Raw genomic sequence first — 27,321 nt, 5'->3', positions numbered from 1 at the left:
GTTTCTGGTTCTGAAAACAGACTCGGCCGCTATAGATTCAAAAAGATAATAAATTGAGATGTTAACAATGAAACCATACTCCATTACTGGAATACAACTAGTTTGGTGGTGACTTGTAGCCCTTCTATTAATAAATTGCGTATCAATGTATATTTTACTTGTGGGGATATTTTATCTTATTTTGTATCTTGATACTGCTGCATGTCCCGTTTATTGCGTATGGCACCTGTTATTACATGTGTAATACGTTAATGTATCACCTTGATTCTTGCAACATCCATCCAGAGCCCTGCGATATATGTTTATTTATGTCACTGCTTTGTGATGTGTTTGTGTAATACCCGTTGTTACCTGGAGCTGTGTGACCCGCTCATGATGTGTCTGTATAGTACATGCTGCTAAGCCCGCTGTTACCTGTTGGTCTCTATGCATCAACCTGCTACCTGCCACCTCAGACGAAGGCGGGGCCTGAGTTCTCACTGGTTGAATTTCCCGCCGCCCCAAGGTGGGTTCGCCTGCTGCTGACGTCAGGAGTAATGGCGGAGGCGGAGGGAGTCGCATGCCGAGTGGATGGCGGCGACAGTGGTGGTGAGTTTAATGAGTTGGTTTTTTGTTTGTTATGCGCATAAAGGACGGCAAGGTAGAGGGAGGTGAAGCGTTGCTGAGAGGAAGGAGGGAACGGAGGGCGCACGGCAGCAGCTGCGCTGAGACACACCTGGGGCCGGTGCAGCGGGGCCCGGGCCGGTTGTCTCAAGCGGCCGATTGTCCACGTAACAGTGGGTTGGAACTCGCGACCGGCGAGCGCGCGCCGCCCAGCCCGGCCCGGGTAACGCCAGCGGCCGGCGTGGTTGCAAACCCTCTCCGCCAGAGGTGCTTCAGCGCACCGGCAACGTGTACCTTTCGCTGTTGGGAGGAGGAAAAGTACAAAGTGGAACAACAAGTGGCTCCGGGAACGGGAAGACTAATGGAAATAAACCCAATAATGGAGCTGTAGTGTGCAAAGCCAAGCTTCAGTTAACGCAGTCGCCTTTTCCAGCAACTCACCTTGATTGAATTGGCTTGAGAATAAAAACGGGGATGAGTTGGCTTTTTAAATTCCATTTTGTTGGGATCATTTCCACGCAAGCGTAGAGAAAATGGAATCTGTGAACACATTTTAAATTACTTTTTTATAATAAATTCTGAATATTGATACTTGACAGATTATCAGTTACTTCAAATGCATTTCGACTAATGAAGTTCCCTGATGATGTTTTGACTTTTGCTCCATAAAGATTACCCCCCCACCCCCGCCGTCTACTGAGATCTGTGTCATGTGCCGTTTCTTTTCATTGTTATACCTGGCGCCGGGTTTAGGATGGAGGGTGCGGCTGGATATGTATTTAATGTAGCCTGTTCTATCAAGCCTAGTTATGTTCAGCACGGACCTGCCAATGCTTCGTTCAGTTGTTATAAAATTTGAACCAAATTCTTTGCCACATAATCGTCTGAAACCGCGGTATTTTGTATTGCGGTGTATCGAAAGTTGGTGGTTAAACAAGTATCATTAGAGGTTAAGATTAACTGTATTGTAAATGGAATCTCAGGTAAACCGTGTAGGAAACTGCAGAAGGCGTGCCTGATTGGTATGGTGTTTTCGTCGGAGACAAAATAAAAAAACAAACTGCTGGAGGAACTCAGCGGAACAGGTGGTATCGTGGAGGCAAAGGGATAGTCGACGTTTCGGGTCGAGACCCTGCAACATCCGGATTCTGATGTCGGGTCTGGATGTTTCGAGTCGAGACCCTGCAACATCCAGATGTAGGGTATGGACCCGAAATGCCGACAATCCTTTTACCTCTACAGATGCTGTCTGACCCGTTGAGTTCCTCCAGCAGTTCTTTTGCTCCTGATTCCAGCATCTGCATTCTCCTGTGTCTTGATAATTTTATTTTCGGTTCTCAGATACTAGAGTAAGATTTTTGTAATGTAGACAACATCATGAAAAGCTACAGGTGCTGGAAATCTTGAAATAAAAACTAGTGGAAACGTTCAATATGCAATGAACATGGAAAGAGCAGCGGTTAACCTTTCAGGTCAAAGATTGTTCGTCGGAGCGTAATATTTCCCATATGGCATCCATATTTTTCATGTTATTCAGCTCTTCCTCTAATTCCAACCTAAAAAAAAGTCGCTTTTCATGAATAGCGAGTCCTATGAAAGGATGTGAGCAAAAACCTGTTGCATTTTTTCATCCATTTGGACGTTTTGGAGTTCACCTTGGTTATAAATTGAGGGAACCAGCAATAAAAATGTAATTCTGAAAAAAAATGGCATGCTAATAGGGTTATACGTACTTAATATAATTGCCGTTTGTATTTTCAAGGGATGCAAGGGTGAATTGTTTGAAGTTCTGAGTCAAGTATATTCCCCATCTCAGATTATTTGAGTACTTCAGTTTAATTTTTGGATTTTGAGAAGTCAATATTGCCAACTGAAGCTGGTTCCAGTTCTTAAATCATAGTTTTAATATTAATTACCTAATTTGTTAAATGCTTGTAGCTAGTTCTGCCGTGGTCAATAGAGGGGATTTTTTTAAAGATATTTGGTACATATTTGAAATGTTATTGCATCTTTACTGGAGATAATTTTTAAAATGGAGATCTCCATTCATTTGTAAATATATTGCACTTCTGGTGTTTGTGCAGTGAAAGAGGAACATGATTTTTGTGCAAGATAGAAAAGAAGACATTATCAAACGGAGTGTACAAATCTTGCAACACAATTGGCTATATTTTTCAGCAACTATTGTTTTATGAACATAGTTTTGGGTAGTGAAGAGTAGAAGAAATTACAGGGTAGAATTTGTGTGGAGAAGATATAATTGCAAGTTGGTATTGGTGTGAGTGCAAAAGTGAATAAGAATAGTGAAAAATAGGAAGGAAAAGACTGTGGAAAGGCAGGGAAAATGGGAGCTAAGGAGTCCATGTTGATGTTTGTTGGTATTGGTTTATGCTGCCGTCCATCCTTCTGATTCATCACATAATTCATTTAAGGGGAAGTTAGATCACATAGAATACCACAACATGCAGTTGAGGTGTACAATGATTAAAACACTTGAGTTAACAAGTGTCAACACTTATTGACACTCATTTTACTGATGGCTTCTAATTTTGCCCATCCCCAAGAGTGGAAACACTGTCTGCTCTATTAAAGATTTCTAGTAGGTCGACCCTCAACTTTATCAAGAGAATAGAGACCACACTGTTCATCTTCTCCTGATGGGTATAATTGTGGAGTTTTTTTGGTACCCTTACCAAGCCTCAATATGATCCTTATGTAACATGTTGCATCAAATTGTATACATTACCTTAAATGTGGTCTAAACAATATTCTGACAAATTACCTTTGTTTTTCATTTTATTCCTACTAATATTAAGTCACGATGCTTAGTTTTCTCTTTTTTTTTGGCCTTCCTATGTCACAACTTCACAATTTGTATGTTTGCTTTAAAAAAGGGTTTATGATTAAATGGGTGGGAAGCTGTGGGGACTTGTGTTGTGTGGCTTCCCATTAAGGAATTATGCCTGTGTAAATTGGACGTCATTTCACAATGGGTTTTGGATTCAAGTTGTTTCAGTAGAAATGCGGAAAAAGTTTAAAATTTTTTCTTCTATTGCATCCTGCAGGGTGGCTTTTGAAAAAGAGAATTACTTTTGTATTGTGTCATTTAAGATGTCAAGATGTCCCAAAGTGTTTTGGTGCAATTTTTATATAATAACTTGTAGGAAATAGCCAACTTGTTCACAAGCTCCCACAAACAGCAATATGATTAAGACAAATCTTTCTTTTCCCCCACCCCTTCTTATTGCTTTTGAGGTCTAAATATTAGCCAGGACATCAAGGAACTAATTTGCTCCTATTTAAAATTATGCCATGGGATCTTTTGCATCCAGTTGAAAGAGAAAGGGGATCTTGGTAAATCACTGTCAAAGGTGCCACCTATTCGATGGGATGCAGTGCTTCACTGATTCTCTATACTTGCATCATCCTCTACAAAGTTTCTGGACTGGGATTTGAACCTATAACCTATTTTTTTTATCCAGTGTGTTACCTAGAATTTTGCCCAGGGTTTCCAGAGCAAGGGGTCAGTGTAAGGAAGAGCTTGTAAGGAAAATAGGAAATAGAAGCAGGAGTGTTTCGCTGTTCACTAAGGTCACGTTGATCATCTACCATGCCATTTTTCAACATTATCCCCATATTCCATCCCTTGATGCCTTTTTAAAGTCTAGAAATTATTTTGAATGATCACAATGATGGAGCCTCCACAACCCTGTGGGGTAAATGTTCATGATCCTTGTGCATGAAGAAATTTCTCATCATCTCAGTTCTTAGTGCTTATTCTAAAACAATACCCTCAGGTCCTAAGACACCTGAGCTAGAGGAAATATCTTCCCAGTATCTATCCTGTCAATCCCTTTAGGAATTTTTTACATTTCCAATAGATCTTTCATTCTTATCTGCTCTAGAGAATACAGTTCCAGTTAACTCTATCTCTCCTTGTATGGCAAACTGTCATTCCTGGAACCAATCTACTGAATCTTCTCTGAACTTCCTCTTTAGTAAGGAGACTGAAACTATATGTAATATTCCAGATGCAGTCTCAATGTGGCCGTGCACAAACTGCAGTAAGACTTCCTTACTGCTTTATTCAAATACCCTCATGATAAAGGCTTGCATCCCATTTGCTATTTTAATCCTTTGCTGCACCTGCATGTTGGTCTCCAGTTACTTGTGCACAAAGCACAGTCGGGTCCCTTTGAACATCAACACTATCCGATCTCTCACTGTTTAACAAACACTTGCTTTTCTGTTTAGTGCAGAAAAAGTGGATGGTCTCCTATCTTTCCACAGTATATTCCATCTGCCATATTCTCGCCTACTCATTCAGCATTACTATACCTTGAAGCCTCTTTACAAACTCCATTTAGTTTAGCATCAACAGATTTGGAAATATGACCTTTGGTCCCCTTGGCCAACTAGCTGATGTTCTGAAAAGGCGGGGCCCTTCAGCTGATCTCTGCAATCTCAACCCAAGAACAATCTTTTTATTCCAACTTTTTCTGTCTGATAAGGAATTCTCAATACATCATTGTATCCCCACCTCCTTGTGCTGTAACCATGTTGATCAGCCATGTGTGGGGACCTTATCAAATTCATTCTGAAAATCATAGTCAACACATCCACCTGTTCCCTTAATCTTTTCTACAAGTCACATCCTCAGAGCTCCAACAGAATGGTCAAATATGATTCTCCTTTTGTAAACCCATGTTGACTCTGCTCAATCCTGTTATTCATTTCAAGGTGTTCTGTTATTGTAGTTTCGAGCATTTTTTCCTACAACTAACGTTAGCAGTGAAAGAGAAGTAGGAATGGAGAAGATGCTGGCAAGGGTACAAAGCTGCAGGTTGCTGATCACTGGCACATTCTAAGTGTGAGATGAATGGCAGGGTAGATCAGAGAATGGCATTTTACATGAAAACTGAGCTGAAAAGTTGGTGTTATGTTTCAAACAAAATTGAATCTTTTTTGTAATGTTGGTCGGCATTAGTTGTGTGATGCGATGTCAATATAGCAACTTGCCCTTAATGCAGTAAAATGTGTCAAGGAGTTTTGTGAGAATCTTATCAAATGCAAATGGACACTCAACCATGAGAAATTAGACCCATCACCTAAATCCAAAGTACATTTAAAAGTGTATTATAGGGGAGAGATATAGATGGGGAAGAAATTTGGGCATAACCAGCTGAAGGAATGGTCACAAATGGAACAATTAAGTTAAGGCTAGACTTAGAGGTAGAGATCTTGGAAGTTTGTAAGGCAATTTGGAAGTTATAGTGAAATAAAGATCAAAGATGGATGCATTTCTAAACAAGGATGAGAATGTTAAAACCAGGCAGAGCTGAAGTGGAAATCAATGTATGTCAACAAGCATAAGAATGGAGGGTTCAGGAAAGGAGCAGCAGGATTTTGGATATTTAAGTAACTGGTTAAAAGACTCGGGCTGTCCAGGAATACATTGGAATTGCCAGGTCTGGAGCTGAAGGGTTCAGGATGAGGGTTTCAGCAGTAGATGAGCAGAAGCAAACCTGCATTGTAATGGAAGCAGCAGTAGGTGGTCTTGGGTGAAGAAGCAGGCATCTGTCAGCTTGTCTTCGTTCAAATAGAACACTTTGTGACTGTCAGCTTTTGCAATTCCAGGATGCCCCTGAGAACTTCACAATAATCTAATTAAAAGGTAGTTACATTTGGAAATGGGTAAAATCAAGTCATTTGGGGGGGAGGGGTGGGAAGCAATGTTCCACAATTGATAATGAATGCATTGATCAGTGAAGCTGTTTTGGTAGTTGGGCTCTGGCATAAAATATTGGCCAGAATCCAAAAAAACTTCACCTTTTGATGTCCCTGAGATCTTTTCTTTTCATGCTTGTCAAGTTGGTTGGAGAGGCCTCAGTATCATGGTTGGTTCAGATTCATGTCAGTATTGCTTCTGAAAATTTAATTGTCATTGAGAATATTAATATACTGGCCTCCAAGATCTGAGACTTTTTGGATGGGTTGAAGAGAAAAGAAGGAAGTGTTCTATGTAAAAGGGAACAATCCTGTATGCAACTTCGCACATGTGACTGGGTTGTTACTGCAAGTTAGAAGCGATTGGAAATTCATAATCGCTAAAAGGAGATTTCAAAGTGCAAAGCCTCAATCATGGTCAAAGTGCACTGGGTCATCAATTAGCAGCCGGCTTTGAGATTAACATAAAGCTCAAATGTAGTAGTTTTGCGACTTTTAACTGTTGTTTCTCAGTTATGCCTTTTATTGCCAATCAAGGTATAAATACAGCAAAAAAAACTTTTGGAGGTGCTTTCTTGCTTAATTTGTTTTTTGAACTTTGGATTATGGCTAATATTGAGAGAGAACAAAAGCAAGTTGAAAGCAGTATCTTGTTGGGAACTAAAATCTTTTAAACATTTTTAGCACAAGGATTAATTACCCTCATCAAACAGTGTCCATTTACCTAAATTTTAAATATAAAGGTTCAATTAACTTTACAAGATGTTCTATTCAAAGTAGATAAATTTTATAAAATGCTTGTCTACAGAAACAGTTTTATTCAATGCACTTGAAAGTTTAGTATTTGATTTCTTTACTTTCTATCATATGTTATTCATTTTTGGGAAAAGGAATGCAATGAATATCTGAGGATATGCATCCTATTGAAAAAGGCAGGCAGAGGGGGAGGAGTGGCCCTGTTGAAATGAGAAGTGTAGACAGAGTCAATGTAGGAGAAGCTTGATATCATGATAGACTGGGCTGTGTTCACAACTCGCTGCAATTTCTTAGGCAGAGCAGTTGCCATACCAAGCTGTGGTGCATCCAGATAGGATGCTTTCTATGGTGAACCTATTAAAATTGGTCAGGGTCGTTGGGGGCATACCAAATTTCCTTAGCCTTCTGAGGAAGTAGAGGCGCTGGTGTACTCTCTTGGCCATGGTGTCTGTGTGGATGAACCAGGACAAGCTGTTGGTGTTATTTACACCTACAAACTTGAAGCTCTCAACCATCTGCACCTCAGCACCATTGATACAGATAGGTACATGTGTTCTGCCCTGTTTCCTGAAGTTTTTGAGATGTATCTACTATCCACTAGGAAATTGGAATTCAAGTTGCATTTATTTTATGTATCAGTATTCTAAAACACTTCCTTGGGGTTAAGAATTGCTTCTATTCCAGTTCTTAGATGTTTGAGACCAATGTAGGATCTGCAGAATGTGCTTGATTGGATGGATCATAAGGGAATTGGTGTGCTCACATTACGCTTTTTACTGTGCCTGCTTGTGATTCCAGCAGTGACTTGAGATTCTCACTGCCATTCCAGGTACCCCTCCATGTTGAGTATTGTACAGCACAAATTCCTACTGCCATTCCAGGTAGCCCTCCATGTTGAGTATTGTACACCACAAATTCCTATGAGTTGGTGTGGATGTTACTTTTCTTTCCAAGGATGCTTTTGAGAATGTCCTTGAATGTTGCCTTTGCCCTCATCATCTTTTCCTGTGACAGAACTTTGAGTACCTAAAGTTTCTGAGTCTACTGTTAAGACTGCAAATGATATAGTTTGCTGAGTCTAACTACAGCCTTTATATTTGGTGGAGAGAAATTTCACGCCCACATTCTGTGTCATTGCACATCAATCAATAGAGACCAACCAATAGAACACAGTTGATGTTTGGAATACTTATGGTCTGATTGTGTAGCACTAACTTAATAAATTGCTGAAAGTCCTGGGCCCAACACATAGATGCAATCACAAAGAAGGTATGCCAACGTCTTTTAGAAGGTTAAGGAGGTTTGGCATGTCACTGAACACTCCAACAAACTTCTACAGATGTACTGTTGAAAGTATCCTGACTGGTTGCACCATGGTCTGGTACAGTAATTCAAATGTGCAGAAACAAGCTGTAGAGAATAGTGGACTGTGCCAATACATCACGGGCACATCCCTCCCAACCATCGGTGGTATCTACTTGAGGCAACATCTATCATCAAAGATCCCCACCATCTGGGCTATGCCATCTTCTTGCAGCTGCCATATCGGGCAAGAGGTACAGAAGCCTGAAGTCCCACACCACCAGGTTGAAGACAGCTCCTTTCCTTCAACCATCTGTTCATTGGTCCAACCTGTATAACCCTAATCACTGCCTCCATATTGGCAACACCATGGTCACATTGCAGTACAGTGGACTTTGTTTTGTTCTAGTTGTATTCTTGTTTAACAAATGTGTATAATTTATTTTTTTTTCTTAAGTGCTGCTTATCTGCTGCTATGTGCCTGTGATGCTGCTGCAAGTAAGTTTTTCATTGCACCTGTGCATACACTTGTGCATATGACAATAAACTCAACTTTGACTTTTAAAGAAGTGGTGTATAATTTTTTGTCATATCTTAAACGTCAGTTAAGCTCAAAATTTTGCTTTGCACATTTTCAGAAGTATCCTCCATACCTTGCCCAGACAAGTATTATGAAAATCCTTTTGGTTGGAGGATATTATATTTATGCTTGAATTAAACACTGAGTTGCTATTGGGAATGGGAGCCCATTCCATTTCTCTCATTTGTGCATCAGCCAGTTCACCTCCCTCACCTGAATATTTTCCACTTTCATATGTTTGCATTCTGAATTTAGTTATAACTTACCATAAGAGTAGAGGCTTTCTCATTAGTTTATTTGGTCAATATTTATCCCACAAGTAGCATCACTAATAAACATCTGGTCATCAAAAACATTATTATCTGTGCAGTAATTGGGTACCTCCCTTACCATGGAAGAGTGATTATATTTCAAAGTTCATTGGTTGAAAAGGGCTGTGTGTTGTGTCTGAGAGTCAGAATGCCTGTGCTTTTACCTCTTCCCTTCTCACCATCCAGGGATCCAAACACTTCTTCCAAGTAAAGCAAATTTAGTGTTCTGCATTTGGAGCTCTCGGTGTGATATCTGTATTGGAGAAATCAAAGGTAGATTAGGTGACCACATTATGGAACACCTCTGTTATTTCTTAAGGATGACCCTGAGATTCCAGTTGCCTGTCACTTTAATTCTCTATTTCACTCCCACTCTGACCTATGTATTTGGGTACTTGTACAGTTCCAGTTAACCCTAGCATAAGCTGGAGGGACAGCATCTCACAATCTAGGTGTTTTATAGCCTTGGGCCTCTGCATTGAATTAAACACTTGAGGTAACTGGCATTTCCATTTGTATTAGAACTATCCAATTCTAATGAATCTGTTAACACTATTTTTATCCCCCAAAGATGCTGCCTGATATGCTGAATGTTTGTAGCATTTCTCTGTCATTTATTCTTGTGCACAAATTAGTGCCATGTTTGCTAAAATAATTTTTACCGCAGTAATTTCTTTCCTGGAAAGTACTTTGATTTGCTTTTTCATAGTGTCTTCTATTTGCTCCTGTTGCATACATATCACCATAATTTAATAGAGAAGAAACTACGCTGGTGAGATTTAGATCAGGTTTGGGGGGTGGGTGGGGGGAGGATTGACTTGCTCTAAATCTTTCATCAAATTCTTTGCTAGGAAACTTTAAAATTATTAGGGAATCTCATCAAATATTCATTGACTTCAATTTCTTAACTAATCACCAAGTCATTATAAACAGGAACTTACTATTTAAAAGAAAATCAATAATAATTTGACTGAATAACAAATTTAAAATTTTTGTGGCCTTAAAGAATTTTGCTCTGAAGGCTTGTTACAAATGTTTATTTAATTTTAACTGTATGTCATTGCATCAGTATTTTGATTTCCTCCATGGGCAGCAAAATATCTGGTTAGAGTTTTGGGAGGGGGCTTTACACATTTCTGTATGAGTGGTAATTTGAGAATCCATTGACAGTACTATGAAATGGTTTTTAGGTGAGCGCTTGGGGTTGAGAAGGAGAAATTTAAAGAGCACCAGTAAAAGGGACAGGAATATTCAGTTTGCAGTGACCTATACCCTAAAATTGGATTGTTTGGAGAAAAAACTTCTTTGGAAGAAAATAGGAGATAGTATTCATCAAGGTCACTTCTCAACAAAACAAACTTGTAGCTGCCTAAATTTGTTGAGAGGACCTGACTAATATCCTGTTATCCTAATGTTAGTAGAAGGGAAAGTGCTGCAGTCTGTAGTGAAGGATGTAGTTAATAGAACACCTTGGAAAGAACAACACAGTTGAGCAGAGTTGGCATTGATTTATGAAAGGGAATTGTTTTTTGACTAATCCACCAGAGATTCTTGAGAATGTGATGAGTAAAGTAGATATGGGAATCAGTGAATATGATTATATTTGAATCTACAGAAGGTTTTCTGACATCAGAAACTACTGAAAAAATTTCTAAGGCACAGGATTTATCTTTACTTGGAAAAGCAGGGATTGATTAGGGATACTCAGCATGGCTTTGTTCAGCATGCTATCTCAAATTTGATCGAATTTTTTGAGGTAACAAAGCATATTGATAAGAGGAGTGCAGTTGATGTTGTCTACATGAAATTTAGTCAGGGTTTTAACAAGGTATTGCATGGTAGGCTAGTTCAGGTTGGATCCAATGGGATCCAGGGCAAATTGGATCCAAAAATGGCTTCATAATAGGCAGAAGATGGTAGTGGAGGATTGCTTTGCTGATTGTACTTCTATGACTGTTGGTATACCACAGGGATCAGTGCTGGGACCTTTGATGTTTGTGATCTGTGTTAAGAATTTCAATGTGAATGCATTGCAGATAGTGAGGAAGGTTGTTAAAGATACAATAAGATATAGATCAGTTGGAAATTTGGATGGAGAAATGGCAAATTGAGCTTAATCCAGACATGATGTGTTGCATTTTGGGAGGTCAAATGAAAGTGGAAAGTATACAGCAAATGGCAGGACCTTCAAGAGCATTGATATACAGAGGGATCTTCAGGGCCAAGTCTATAGCTTCCTGAAAGTGGCAACACAAGTGAATGAGGTTGTAAAGAAGGGGTGTAGTATGTTTGCATTCATTGGTTGGGATGTTGAGTATAAAAGTCAGGAAGTCATGTTGCAGCTGTATATAACTTTGGTTAGGCCACATTTGGAGTTCTGTGTGCAGTTCTGGTTACCACATTACAGGAAGGCTGTGAAGACTGCGGAGAGGGTGCAGAAGGGGTTTACCAAGATGTTGCCTGGATTAGAGAGTATTAGCTATAGGTAGAGGTTGAGCAAATTTGGATTATTTTCACTGGAGTGTCAGAGACTGATGGACAACCTGATAGAAATGTACAAGATTGAGAGGCATAGGTAGGGTAGATAGTCAGTGTTTTTCCCAGGATGGAAATATCAAATACAAGAGGGCATAGGTTTAAGGTGGGGGGTGGGGAGGAAGGAGGGGGAAGGTTTAAAGGAGACATGTGATGCAAGTTTCTTTTTACAGAGTGGTAGGTGCCAGAAATGTGCTGCCAGTGGAGATGGTAGAAGCAGATATTTAAGAATCATAAGACAAGCACGTGAACAGGCAGGGAATGGAGGGATGTGGACACTGTGCAGGCAGATGGTTTAGTTTAGATTGGCATCATGATCACGCAACCGTCATTAGCCTGTTTCTCTGCTGTACTGTTCTATGTATGTGGTACGATCAGTAAGTTTGCATGTGATGAGGAAATTCTCTGGATACATCCAGCATCTGCAGAACTTCTTGTGTCTTTATGAGGAAATTGGTGGTGTTTAAGGTTAGCATGACATAGATCAGCTAGAAAGTTGGGTAAAGCAATGGCAAATGGAATTTAATCCTGACAAGTGCAAGGTGATGCACTTGACAAGGCTAGGACATACACGGTAAATGGTAGGGCCCAGGGAGTGTTGATGAACAGGGCTGACCTTTGGGTACAACTCCATAGATCCCTGAAGGTGGCAGCAAAGTTGGATAAGGTGGTGAAGAAGGCAAATGGAATACATTGGGTGTGGAATAGAATACAATAGCTGGAATGTCATGTTACAGCTTACTAAAATTTTGGTTAGCTCACACCTGAAGTATTGTTTGTATTTCTGGTCAACATACTAAAAGAAGGAAATAATTGGGCGCTGTAGAAGATGCAGATGAGGTTCACCAGGATGTTGTCTGGTATTTCTGTTGTAAGGAACGACTGGATATTCTGGCTTGTTTTCCCTGGAGTGGAGGAGGCTGAGGGGTGACCTGAAAGAAGTATATAAAATTATATACCTCTTTTGGAATGAGGGGTAGGCCATATGGAACCTCAAGAAGGTAACATCCATCATCAAAGATCCCCACCATCCGTGCCATGCCATCTTGCAGATTCCATTGGGCAAGACGTACAGAAGCTTTGAAGTCTCACACCACCGGGTTCGAGAACAGCTGCTTCCCTTCAACCATTTGGTTCTTGAACCAACTGGCAAAATCCTAATCACTACAGTTTAGCAATACTATGACCACTTTGATAACTTTGCACTAAAATGGACTTTTTGTTTTGTTCTAATTGTGTTCTTTCTTGTTAAAAAAAGATTGTGTTGAATTTGTTTTCTTGTGAATGTTGCTTGTATGATGCTATGTGCCTGTGATGCTGCTGCAAGGTAGGTTTTTCATTGCATCTGTGCTAACATATACTTGTGCATATGACAATAAACTCAACTTTCTCACAAGGTGAGATATTTAGGAGAAATGTATTTAATATAAAGGTCAGGTGATATGGACGAATTTCTGATCTGAATTTTCTGGTCTGAATTTTCAAATGTTTCTGTGAGCATTTAATGCTTCATTGTTGTCAATTGGTTCCAGGTTTAAAAACTGTAATGGATTTGTTCAAATCAATTGTGCAAGTGTGTGTGATTTGTCACGTTATGAATGTTGAAGTGGAGCAATAGTTTTGGTTAGAAATTTGAATGTCTGAAATTCATCTTTTCAAAAAACTTTGACCAATTTATAATACCAGGCTATAGTTTTTCAGCATTTTTGATAACTTGAAAATAATTAAATACACTTTGAGCAGTCCAGGATACAGAACATAGAACACTACAGCACAGTACAGGCCCTTCGGCCCACAATGTTATGCCGACATTTTATCCTGCTCTGAGATCTATCTAACCCTTCCCTCCCACATGGCCCCCTATTTTTCTATCATTCATGTGTCTATCTAAGTGTCTCTTAAATGTCCCTAAAATGGCCATCTTTAAAGTCATGGGATGGCTTTGTGTAAAATTAAGTGACATCTAGTTGTCACAATTATCCACACCTAAAGCTTTCCCCATTACTCTCTCCACTGCTTCATTTCTAAAAAGTGCAGCTCATTAGGTACTTTGGCAAGATCACCAGCCAGGTGGTTGGAAAGGCATAAGAATCAATGAAAACGTGCAATTTTTATTTTAGGTACAGAGTAAGTGCCAAATTAATTTAAATTAAGTAATCTAAATCAGTAATGCATAGTCCAATGCAAGGATGCTCAATTGCTGGAAGAAAAATGGTGAATTATCAGTGCTTAACATTATTTTAATTAAAAACTGCCAATATGTGGTAGGAATACATCCCAGCTTAGTTCACCACATATTGTTGGTTGGGTGGTGGGGGGAGACAACAAAATTAAAATTGACTACAGGCTGTCCCAGGTTAAGAACACCCAATTTATGTTGTTAAACTCACAGGTCTGACATGTGCTTATTCCTCAGAACTAGTTTCCCCTCTCTCTCTCCTCTTTTAGTAATTGTTTTTTCTTGCAGTCTTGTATGCCTTTGATGCCATTTGTTACAATAATGTGGAGGTATAGTTACTACAGTGAGTGATTTTTGTATATTTTCTGATTTGTGGACAAAACTGACTTGTGGATGTCTGTAAAATTGCAACCCGTTCATAACCTGGGGGTCAGGCTGTAATGGGATTACTGTTTTTTACTCTATGGAAATTAATCTTGCCAAGTAATCACCTAGTCAATCATATTGATAATTAATGCTGTTCCCAGTTAACCTAATTGGTCTTGACAAGAAATTCACAAGGGGGATAGTGGAGTTGTGTAATCTCAATACAGCAGATAATACTTGCCATTGGATTTTAAAATCTTCTAAGTTTTCATGGGACTCCTATGCCAGCCTTGCAACCTCATTCATGCCAAATTGGTGATAATTTTCTGGATGCTACAGCTGTTTTAACATTCTGGCCAATAGATTTCAATCAGAAATTAATTTTGAATTACTATTTTGAGGTAAGATGTTAAATGTGGCATAATTTGCAACAATAATATGACTTTAGACCACTTTTTTGTGTGAGAGATTGCTTGAGCAGCTGGTTGTGTGCTCCAAATAAGCAGCTGCTCCTGTGAAGAAATAGGACAAGTGTGTAGCATAAACAGGGAAGTTTTGTTGTGGTGCTTTTTACTTGCATGAAAACTGGGATAAGTTTACACTTAAAAAATTAGATTTGGTATTGAGAAATGAGACTGATATAGTTTACACCATAAAATTACGTGAACATGATCTTTAAACTCCAATCAATTAATCTAAACGGAAATGGGGAACACCTATGATTTTAGATACAAGGTTAATTTGGAGGATGGAACACAGTATTTTCTAAATACTGAAAAACAAGTTCCAGGTCCCATAAAAACCTAGAGTGGGTGGCATATGCTAATGTTAGCATTTCTTCAAATGCCAATTCATGTTACAGAATTGCAGTGCTTACAGCATAGGATGCCATTTGGCCTATTGAGTTCATATCAGCTCTATGCAAGATCAATTAAGTCAGGCCCACTTCCCTACCCTTTCCCTGTAGCTATAAATTCTTTCCTTTCAGACCCTTGGCTAGTTCCTTTCTGAATGCTACAGTTCAATCAACCTTCACTCCTTGAACTGGCAGTGAAACCTAGACCCTAACCACTCAGTGTTTATGGGGAGAAAAAGAAGAAATCCTCAGCATGTTTGATGTCCCATATTTCTTGATTTCTCTGTCAATGGGAACAGTGCTCAAACTACTGCCTATACCCTTCACGATTTTCTATCAGATCACACAAACATGAACTAGGAGCAGGGAGTTGGACATTTGGCTTCTTGGGCTTGCATGGCAATTCAATAAGGTTGTGGTTGATCTGAATTTAACTTCAACTCTGTTTTTCCTACTAAACATCACTAAATTTTCATTTATCTCCTCGTTTATCAAGAATCTATCAGAGCCTACATTTTTAAAAAAAAGTGTTTGAAAGCTCTTCTCCCACTACCCTTGTGACTCTCTGAGAGAAGAACATTTGCCATTTCTGTGTCTTAAATGGGCAACCCCTTACTTTTAAACTAAGTTATCTCTAGTTCTAGATTCCCCATAAGACACAATAGTTTCTTCACGTCCACCCTATCAAGATCCCTCAGGATCTTGTATTTCAGTCACGTTGCTTCTCGCTGTTCTAAATTCCAGCAGATAAGTCTAGCCTGTCTAACCTTTCCTCAAGACAATCCACCCATTCCAGGTATTGGACCAGTAAACCTTTTGTGAACTGCTTCCAATTCATTAATGTCCTTATAGAGACCAATACTGTATACAGTAGTCCTGATATACTCTGCCCAATGACCTATGTACCTGAAGTGTAACCTCTTAACTTGAATATTCAATTATGCTAATGATAAACCATAATATTAGTTGCTGATCTTGCATATGAGCCTTTTGCAAATCAGTAGGACACCCAGAGCTTTGAAGTCTCTCACCATTCAGATTTTTTTCACTTTCCTATCAAAATAGGCAGTTTCACATTTTCCCACATTATGCTTTGCCAAATCTTTGTTCACTTTATATCTCTGTAGCTTCCTTTGTGCCCTCTTCAGAGATTACTATCATTGTCATCAGCAAACATAGCAATTCTACCTTCTATGTCTTTATCCAGATCATTTAAAATTGTAAAAAAAATGAGACCCCAGCATCAGTCCTCTGTGGCACACCACATAAAGGCCAATTTATGCGTACTCCATTTCCTGTTTCCACATCAGTGTATTACCTCCTACACCATGCTCTTTCATTTATTTTGCAATAATCTTTGTGGCACATTTATCAAATGTCTTTTGGAAATTTAAGTACAGTACATTCGGTAGTTCTTTCTTTGTCCTTTTTCCACGCCACTTGCTGCTACTTCAAAGAACTTGAATAAAGTGGTCAAACACAATTTCACTTTCACAAACCTTGTCAATTTTGCCTTATTGCCTTGAATATTTCTGCTGTTGTGTCTTAGTTTCTAATGTCTTCCATATGACAGTTAATCTAATTTTCCTGTAGTTTCCTGCTTTGTTTCCATCACTTTCTGAATTAAGGACTTGTACTTGCTATTTTGCAATCTGATGAAATCTTCCCTGAATCTAGTAAACTTTGGTAATTTAAAATCTAAGCATCAACCATCTTACTGGGCTCTTAAGACTGTGAAATGCATTTGGACCTGGAGTCTGCAGCTCTGTTTGCTTTGTACCACATCCCTGCTGATTTGTCATTTTCCTGAGTTTTTGCAGCCAATTTTGTGAATTGCAGCTATCCTGAAGATTGCCAAATTACCTGTTTAATTAATACGCCACATTGGTTAAAATCTCCTGAATTATAGCCATTCCATAATTTACAAAGGTGATGTGTTCCTGGAAATGTCTTCATTAAATGAAATTTAATTAATGGAAAAGGCCAGGGAGAAAAGTATTATGGAAATTTTGCTGCAGTGCATTTCTATATATTGAGAGTGACACATGCTTCATTATAGCAAAAAAAGTAGCTTTGTAAATCAAGCCAAATTCCCCAAAGAGACAGTGACTTTATAGCAAAATTCATAAATTGAGAAATACCTACAGCTGTCTGCTCTGTCTGTCTGACAATCACCTATTACCTTTCTGCCTGCTTTCTCCTGAATCACAGCATGGTAATCACCTGAAACATGCAATCCATGAGCTCCCTCAGTGGACATTTCCTGTGCAGTTTCTCCAGTACATGGGAATGCCAGCTCGTATGTTAAATTCAAATCTGAAGTGAATTCTTGATAACCAGGAGTTCTACTTTCCCTCATTATGATGAGGATATCTGTCATCTGTGGCTCAGTTGTTAACACTCTCACCTCTGTGTCAGAAGTTGGTTGGTTCAAGTCTTACTTCTGAAGGCTTGAGCTTAAAATTCTAGGCTGGCACAGTAGGGCAGTACTGAAAGAGTGCTGCAGTTGATGTTCACATTTCTGTGGGAACAATGGCCATATCTCCTTAAGTTTTAAGATGGTTCTGAATAAGGATGGATGTCAGGACCTTGCAAGAAAGTACTAAATTAGGGGAGGGCAAATTATGACATTATTAAACAGGAACTACGGGGAGTTAATTGGGATTAGCTGTTATGGGGCAAGTCCACAAATGACACGTGGGAGTTGTTCAAAGACCAGCTGATCGGAGCTTGGATCTGACATGTTCCAAGGAGGAGGAAGGACAAGGATGGCAAGGTAAGGGATCAAGAAGGAGGTGGCACTGGTTCTTTTGAAGAGCATTAAGTCCCCAGGGCCTAATGGGATATATCCCAGGTTATGGAAAGAGGCAAGAGAGGAGATTGCTGGGGCCTTGACGAAGATCTTTGTATCCTCACTAGAAACAGGTGAGGTCCTAGAGGACTGGAGAATAGCCAATGTTGTTCCTTTGTTCAAGAAGGGAAATAGGGATATAATAAATTAATAAGCCAGTGATCCTCCCATCAATGATTGGGAAGCTATTGGAGAGGATTCTTAGAGATAGGATTTACACACATTTGGGAAGAATATGGCCTGATTAGGGATGGTCAGCATGGGTTTGTGTGGGGCAGGTCATGCCTTACAAACTTGAGTTTTTTTAAGGAGGTGACGAAGGTGGTTGATAATGGTAATATTAATATTCTGGATCAGTTTGCCATGAGGGACCTTGTCAAATGCCTTGCTGAAGTCCATGTACTGGATGTTGTTTACATGGACTTTTGCTAAAATCATGTGGACAACATCTAATACATGGACTTTAGTAAGGCATTTGATGGGTCCCTCATGGTAGGCTGATCCAGAACATTAAGACGTATGGGATCCATGGTGACTTGCTGGATTGGATTCAGAATTGGGTTGCCCATAGAAGATGGAGGGTAGTGGTGGAAGGGTCTTATTCTGGTTGGAGGTCCATGAGCAGTGTTTCACTGTTTGTGATGTGTATAAATGACTAAAATGAAAATGTAGATGGTTGGGTTAGTAAGTTTGTAGATGACACAAAAATTGGTGGTTGTGGACAGTGTAGAGGGCTATCAAAGGATACAGCAGGACATAGATCAGTTACAGATATGGGTGGAGAGTAGTGTGTGCCAGGGGTAGTGGTGGAAGCAGATATGATAGTGGTGCTTAAGAGGCTTTTAGATCGACACCTGAAAATGTAGGGAGTGGAGGGATATGGATCATGTACAGGCAGAAGAGATTTAGCTTTATTTGGCATCATGTTTGGCGCAGACATCGTGGGCTGAAGGGCCTGTTCCTGTGCTGTATTGTTCTATGTTCTACTACTGTTTTTTCACGAGATGCATAAACATAACCACATTTCTTCTCCCTGGGTGTAGAACTATTATTAAATATGGGGGTGTTCCACCTGGATAATTGTTATCCTTCAGTCAACATTACTAACACAGATTATGCATTCACGAACACAGCTGTTTATGGGAGTGTCCATTATGCAGATTGGCTGTTCCCTGCTTTGGAACCTTCAGAGAAGGGACAAAAGATATTTCAGAAATGCAAAATATTTCTTTCTGCCTGCAGTCTTGTAGGCAGGAGATGGCAGAGTGAAAGTCACAAGAGATGGATGGAAATGGTGCTGATTGTGAGAGGGTGTGGAAATGTGTTAATAGCAGATGATCTGGCTGGAGGAGATTGAATGAGGCTGAGGAGAGAAAAAAGACTATGCTGGAACTCTGAAACAGAGAACACTGGTTGCTAGAAATCTAAAATAAGAGTATATTCGAAACGCAGAACAGGTTAGGCAGTGTTTGTGGGTAGAAAAAACAACTTAATACCAATAATTATCATTAATATTGCCGGGTTATGACCTTGAATCAGAACTAACCAGTTTTGATTCGTGCTGGAAAGGTTAGTTATCTAAAATTGTTGAATGTGTTGTTGAGTCCTGAAGGAAATGCTGTCCTTGCTAATAAGATCAAATGCTGTCCCCGAGCTTGTATTGGGCTTTGCCAGAGCAATTTAAGAGACTACAGGCAGGGGTTTGAGTGGGATGGCAAATTTAAAATGACAGGCAATTGGAAGTTTGGAACTTGAAGCAGCCATTCCACAAAGAGGTCACCCAGTCTGTATATGGATTCTTCAATGTAGAGGAGACTACATCTTGAACGCTGAATGCAGTACATTAAATTGGAAAATGATCAAATGAATCACTGCTTCACTGGAAGGAGTGTTTGGGTCCCTAGGTGGCAAGAAGGGAAGAGGGAATTGGGGAGGTATCAATGTATCTTCCTTTGCAAATGCAGGATGTGATTGAAGATGGAGAGACCCAGAGCATCACAGAGGGAATAGTTCCTTGATAGTGCTTGAGGGTTGGGCATCATGTTGAAAGCAGTGGAAATTATGGTGGATGTTCCAATGAAAGTAGAGGCTGCTCTTTTGGGAGGTGGTGAAGATGGGAGGAACCTGATCCTTGCAGTGGATGGAAGAAAGTGGGGGGGCGGTGTTTAGACCAAAAATGATAAATAGAAAGACACGATTGAGAGCACCATCAACTATGATAGAGAGGAAAGCCATGGTTAATTAAAGAGACCCTCCAAAAGCAATTGTGTAGAAAATGTTGTCATCTGAATGATTATGACAGAGCTGGAGAAATTCAGTGACTGCAGTGTAGGGAAGTGGAAACTGTCAAAGAGAGAGGGAATCAAAGTTGTATTGGAAGTCAGCTAACTTATGATTTCCATATTGCACTTGGTTGGTGTGGAAGTCAGAAGCTCACAAAGAAGATATAGCTGATAATTCTCCAATAACTCATGGATCAGAAGTAAGCATAATCTGACCCAAGAAGGTGGAATACTTTGACCCAGTGGTCATGAAAGGGAAAGGAATTTAATTCCAATTCAGGATGTTATGAGGATTAGAAAGGGAGCAGGTAGTTGTGTACCAGTGTGTTAACTTCCCCTGTTTTTTTTTGCATTGTTAATTACTGATTCTAACCTTTATATGTACAGAAGCATATGGGTTGGCAGTTCTTGTATCGAATAGTGTATTATAAAACTAGTTTAAATGAATTTCCTTGCAGTGAGTCTGGTAGCACGAGTGTATGATGGGAGCTTTTACTACCTGGAAATGAAATTATGCCAACTTTGTATTAGTATTGTAACACTTCTGATAATGTCCTGTTAATGAAGTTAAGAAAGAAGATTGTTTATGGTATACAAGTAGAAACTTAAATCATGAATGTATTTTTTTCCAATGTTGCACCATTCAAATTCCTTGCAATTGTCTTTGACACAAAATTGAGCATTTGATCCTGTTTCTCCTCTTTCAAGATGCCTTGTTCAATCTCGAGGGGAGATGTGAAACTGCAGATGCTGGAATCTGGAGCAAAAAATAAAAGGCTGGAAGAACTTAGCAGTTGTGGAGACAAAGGGATGGTCAATGTTTTGGGTTGAGACCCTGCATGAGGACTCCAAATGTTCGAGTCCTGATGCAGGGTCTCAAATTGAAACATCGACCATTCCCTTTCCTCCACAGATGTTCCTTAAACTGTTGAGTTCTTCTGCAATTTGTGTTTTTTTTAGTTTAATCACAAATTTTGCTCCTCTCCACTTCTTTATCAACCAGACTGCTGTTGAAACCCTGATCTGTGCCTTTATTATTTTTACAGTTGACTATTGACATGATCTCCAAGCTGGTCTTCTACCTTGTACGCTAAACATTTGAGCTCATTTAAAGCTGATTCCAAATTAAGTCATTAACACGGCCTTGTTTACAAAGCTCCCTTTTAAAATGTTCATTGTTTTCTGGTCCATCCAAGTCCTCGCTCTCTATTTCTGAAACCTACTCCAGGCCTAAAATCCTCTGAGATTTCCTAAGCAGCTTCAGTTCTGAAGATTTGCTTTATCCCCAGTTTAGTGTTTTATTGTTAGTTTTGTCTTCAGTTGGTTAGATCTTAGCTTTTGAATTTCCTTTCTAAGCCTCCCGCCTTTCTATCCCTTTTTAACATACTGCTATGAAGCCAGCTGTTGTTAAGCTTTTGGTCATGTTTTAAATATTTCCTTGGTGACTTTTTCATTTTTGCTTATTATCACTGTTAAACATATTTAGATGTTTGACTACATAATGATGCTAAATAAGGTCAAATGCAGTTCATTGTAGTGATTTGAGTCTTCAAAAAGTCAGTCCTCAGTTTTGCATCCTAGGTAACCAGCATCGTTGAGAATGCAGCTGTATAAATGGTTAGGCTGCATTTGGAATGTTGTGTTCAGTTCTGGTTGCACCACTACAGGAAGGATGTGGAGGTTTTCAAGAGGGTGCAGAAGAGGGTTCACCAGAATGTTGCCTGGATTTAGAGTGTTTTATATATAAGGAGAGTATGGACAGACTTGGATTGTTTTCTCTGGAGCATCAGAGGCTGAGGGGAGACCTGAAAAGTTTATACATTTATGACAGGGGTGTCACAAACCAGCAACAAAAGAAACACACTGAGCATGATTCAGTGTTAAAAACTATTTTATTAATCACTACTTATGATAATACGTAAAATAAAAGTAAAAATGTTAGTATGTTAGAATTCAAGAATGTTAAACCTCGAACGTTAACCCCAAAACTAAACTCTTCGTGTGTGTGTGTGTGTGACAAAGTCCAAAACTCCCAGTTCCGGAATGGTTCTTAAAGTTCGGTTCCGCAAGCCATAAGGTGAAACATGAGCAAGGGCTTCTTCAACAACCACCGTTGTCTGAAGATAAGATGTAGATGTAGAAAAACATAGAGAGAGTACATACGAAATCCAAATGTTCCACGATGGACCCCAAACGACACTCCAGTGTTTACTCGGTAGTGACTTCCTCACCCCGAAAAGCATCCGAACCGTGGTCGTCCACACACAAATACCTGTTTCCTTCTACAGGTCAGCAACAAAGTGAACTCCACCGGATTACTTCCAACTTCCATACATGGATTTCAGTGGCAAACACAGTTATTGTTTCTCATCCATCGATAGAGAAAACTAGCAGGCTGGTGTCTCTCTCCCTTCTCTCTCTCTCTCCTCCTTCTTCTAACCTCTTCAACAACGTCATTACGTCCTTTATCTTCTATTGACGTAAGCACGCCCCACACACACATACACACACACTCTCTATCTTAAAGGGACTTTCACTGAGTCCGTAAACAGGGGGTAGATAGTCAGAGTTTCTTTCCCAAGGTAGAAATGTCAAATACTAGAGGACAAAGCTTTGAGGTGAGAGGGGGAAAGTTTCAAGGAGAATTATAAGGCAAGGTTTTTACGTAGAGTGATAGGTGCCTGGAGTGTGCTGCCAGAGATGGTGGTGGAAGCAGGCACAATACTGGCATTTAAGAGACATTTAGCCACATGAATGTGAAGGAAATGGATCCTGTGCAGGCAGATGGGATTAGTTTTCATTTGGCCTCATGGTCAGCACAGACATCATGGGCTGAAGGGCCTGTTCCTGTGCTGTGTTTTTCTATGTTCAGTAGAAAATTTATTGTAGTAGACTCAGCACATGCAGCAAATCTACATGTAGGTTTTTTGATTTTGATCAAAAGAAGTTGGGTAGGAAGGTTAGTTTTTTTGTGCTAATTAGATTAATAGTATTAAACATGAGTTCACTATTCTTAATACAACTATTTTTTGGCAAAAATATAATTTGTAGCAGAATTAAGGTTATGATTGAAACTAATTGAGCTTAGTGTGTCATATTTAATAAAATTCTTTAGGAAGATTGGTAGCTGATTTTGCTAAGCTTTTGAAGAAAAAAAATGAGTACCACACAGGATTCAGAATTTTTAAAAGTAAATTGCACGGATAATACATTGAATTTCATATACTCTTGCTGATCCTCTAGGTTGAAATGAACAGTATTGTAGCTTGCTTGAAATGGCTTTATTTAAAAAGTGAGTAGTGTGCTCTTGTATAGGTTGTGAGCAGCTGGTTTGTATGTGATGTTTTGCGCTTTTTATAATTCTGCCTCTGTCCAGCAGTCAGCTGTTTATGCAGGCATTATTCTATCCTATAACTGCCGTGGCTGAGTGGAAAGGAAATGCTATTAATTTGATAGTGCTTATTCGTGAATCAGCTGAACACTGAAAATGATGCAGCAGCATTCCGGCATGCTGTGATATCCAGCTGATGAGACATTTATAGTCTCATTGCATTTGTGTATGTCACTGTTGTTGTGGCAACTATTTTAATAGGTGTGTTCTTTATTTTCTCGTGCATCATTTTTTCCTCTGTGGCAGCTTAACTGCTTCTGCAGGAAGGAGAAAGGCGTGCACCAGGATCTAATTGTGAGCATTTGCTGCAGGTCAAAGACGAGAGAGGTAACCTGCTAAAGCAGTAGTTAATTAGACATGGAAGGTGGAAAGCTATAGGCCCAAAATCTGCACTAATTGTTAGTGTTTGTCAGCTGTCATCATTCACCCTGAAGAAATCTATTCTACATGCACAGATGAGCGGAGGTTTGTGGTGGTGCTCTTTTAAGTCCATTTTACTAGGCTGCTGGATCAGTGGCTGTACTGGTTCAGCAGCAACAACAGTCATAACAGCATGCCGGGCTCGACCACTACCGGCAAACAGAGGTTGAAGAAGACGAGTGCAAAGTCAAAGCTTCATGGTTTATTCACTATTAATGAAGAAGATGAGCTCTACAGAACTAGAAATTCCAGAACAGAAGAAGGTATGTATGATTTAGACTGTTCTGTGATCTGATTTCTAGGCTGATGTAATAATTCTGTGATATATTCTCATTACAAACTAATGCAAGTTATATTTTGGAAATTTTAATGGTGCTATTTTATTCTCTTCTAAATGTACAAATTTTATTTTTAATCATGGTGAGGACATAAATTATTGCATAGCCTAAAATGTAATGATCCCCATTTCCTTTCTATATTATAAGTTTTTTTTTGGAGAAAGGTGCTAATATGTTGAGCAAATATGAAAAGTACATTTAAAACAAAAATGATTGACCATTCAGTCCAGTAAAATCCTGCCATTCAGAATCTGATGACTAGCCTTGAACAATTGTTTATCCTCAGCAGCGGTGCCCTTCAGTGATAGCTCTGACAGTATGATAGCTTTATACAATATAATTGGCGCTTTGGTCGACCCAGAGCTGCAAATTGCAACATACTGCTGTTTTTGTCTAGAAATATAACTGCATTAGATGAGTGGCCTGGAATATTCTGCATTTCTAGTTTGACCTTCATTCTCTTCCCATAATTGTTGATAAAATGTGGAGCTTTATTTATTGGGTCACTTATCTGGCTTCATTTATCAAAACTCTTTCTGTCCTTTACATGGTAATACTTTTGCAGGGAAAACCTATTGAAAGTATTTTTTTAAACTGCAAAATAAAAAAGCAAATTTAGCTAAATCATTCCTGCTGTATGACACAGGCATACTTGCCATTTACCCCATAGGCTAAACTTGCCTTTTTTAGATTAGAGGACTTAGGCCCTCAGTGTAGTCATTGGTTTTGGTTTATCTTGCCAACACTATGGATGTAGGCATCCATACATTCAAAATACGTTGACATTGAGTAGATTGTCTTTGTAAATATACTTCTATTATAATTCATAAGCTCTTTTGAGTTCAATTTCAAAATGTCTGACATGACACTAATGTGTTACTTTTCATTAATTTGATCTCTCCTTTGAAGTTCTATCATATTATTATATTGAGCAAAGACTTCTTCAATGTATTGTACAAAAATATTATACATAAGCTCTTAAGCTTGCTATCTGCCTCCTGTTGAATTAAATTAATACTGTTTACAAAAAAAAATCCAGTCTCTTGTACTCAATTTTCAATGAAAACATGATTGTTAAAGCATTGTTTTTTTTCTTTTTAAAAAAAATTGATGCAATGGCAAATTTATTAATATGGTTTTTATGTAATACTTTTGTTTACCATTATCTTCTGATTTGGTTGTGCAATTACCCTTGGGCCAGTGTGTGAAGGATTTTGCTTTATAGAGTACTTAAGATCATTGAAATATTTTTACTTAATTTCAGTTGTGAAACTTGGCAGATGTGAAGAATTTCTCATGGAAAGGCCAAAACGTAGATCTGAAGGGATGGGACCAGATTTAACCAAGAATGAACAACAGATTTATTCATTTGCAGTAATGTAGTTTTAGTTGTCTGTGAAGACAAAATGAGCAAAAATGCTTAGTCGTTATGACCTTGAAGATGGAAGAGTTTCTTTCTAAATTCACACTGATTTCTGGTCAGAATGTAGCTGCTGACACACTTCATTTTTTTCATTGTTTGACTTGCAAAACAGGATCGTTATTATTGATTAGATGCTGCCCGAAGGGCAAAGTTTGAAAAACCTGTTATCGCAGTCTCCAGCATGAGAGGTGTTCTTCACATTTGTATCTCGGGTTAGTAAGATTCTTAGTGCATGATAGAACATAAAGCATTGCCATTAAACACTTTAAAGGCAAAAGTGTTCTTTGTTGGAAATGCACTCTTCTTATGGCCATGAGATTGGCCATGTATGATGGACATGTATGTGAAACTCATCATTTGACTTTTTGGCTAAGCTATGTCCTCTTTAACTTCTACTCCATTGTTTCTGGTTATTATTAAAGCTTAATTTTTTAACTACATTTGGAAACTTATGATTTGAACTTCCTCAATGTTAACTAAAACACTGCTTGTGAGAATTGATGAAGTGCCTCCAGCTTGAAAAGAGAAACATTTTAAACTTTTTTTTCTATGTCCTCCTTCCATTTGAAGACTTTTTTTGTTTAAAGATTTCATATACTATAACTTGTGGCTCACAGTGTGGATTCAATTTTCATAGAATCACTGATAAAACAAGGAAGCAGACCTGACTTTTTGAAAGGCATGCAATTGGTTGCCTCATTATAGGAAGGATGTGGAGGCATTGGAGAGGGTGCAGAGGAGATTTACCAGGATGCTGCCTGAATTAGAGAGTATTGAATATGAGGAGAGGCTTAAGGTGCTAGGGCTTTATTCACTGGAAAGGAGGAGGATGAGAGGACACATGATAGAGGTATATAAAATACTGAGAGGAATAGATAGAGTAGACAGTCAGCGCCTCCTTCCCAGGGCACCAATGCTCAAGACGAGAGGGCATGGCTTTAAGGTTATGGGTGGGAGGTTCAGGGGAGATGTCAGGGGGAGGTTTTTCACCCAAAGAGTGGTTGGTGCATGGAATGCACTGCCTGGGGTGGTGGTGGAGGCAGATACATTGAACAGGTTCAAGAGCATGTTGGATAGGCCTATGGAGGAGTGTGGGATGGGGGGATATGCGGGAGGAAGGGGTTGGGTAGTGTGAGGGTGGTTTGATGGGCGGCACAACATGGTGGGCCGAAGGGCCTGTTTTGTGCTGTATGGTCCTATGGTTCCATCCTGATGCCAGTTCCAATTCAGGTACTTATTTCACTTTTAGTCAATACATCAGATCATCACAATTTGTTGCCAAAATGTGCCTGACTTAATGCTTCTTTTCCATTTACTGTCAAATCTGTTTTCTGCTTTCTACCCTTTCACCTGGAATCTTTTTCCTTCTTTACTTTGAAAACTCCCATGATATTGAGCACC

At 39.2% G+C, this 27,321-nt stretch overlaps 1 protein-coding gene across 4 annotated transcripts in view; it reads left to right on the top strand.

The window, feature by feature from the left end:
* Positions 1 to 462: 462 nt before the first annotated feature.
* The window catches only part of LOC127575423 (ensconsin-like), a 101,687-nt gene continuing 74,828 nt past the window's right edge, over positions 463 to 27,321 (top strand). Inside the window, exon 1 of one of the 4 annotated variants that reach the window (XM_052025285.1) lies at positions 463 to 588. In XM_052025285.1, the coding sequence (XP_051881245.1) occupies positions 537 to 588 (52 nt within the window). In that variant the 5' untranslated portion in view covers positions 463 to 536. Of the gene's footprint in view, positions 589 to 23,916; positions 24,423 to 27,321 lie in introns of those variants that run through there. The other 3 variants (XM_052025286.1, XM_052025283.1, XM_052025284.1) reach the window with 3 other exon arrangements.

The sequence above is a fragment of the Pristis pectinata genome, chromosome 10 (genome assembly GCF_009764475.1).
Source record: "Pristis pectinata isolate sPriPec2 chromosome 10, sPriPec2.1.pri, whole genome shotgun sequence".
In the NCBI taxonomy this organism is placed as follows: domain Eukaryota; kingdom Metazoa; phylum Chordata; class Chondrichthyes; order Rhinopristiformes; family Pristidae; genus Pristis; species Pristis pectinata.
This window is presented reverse-complemented; position numbering and strand designations above follow the sequence as displayed.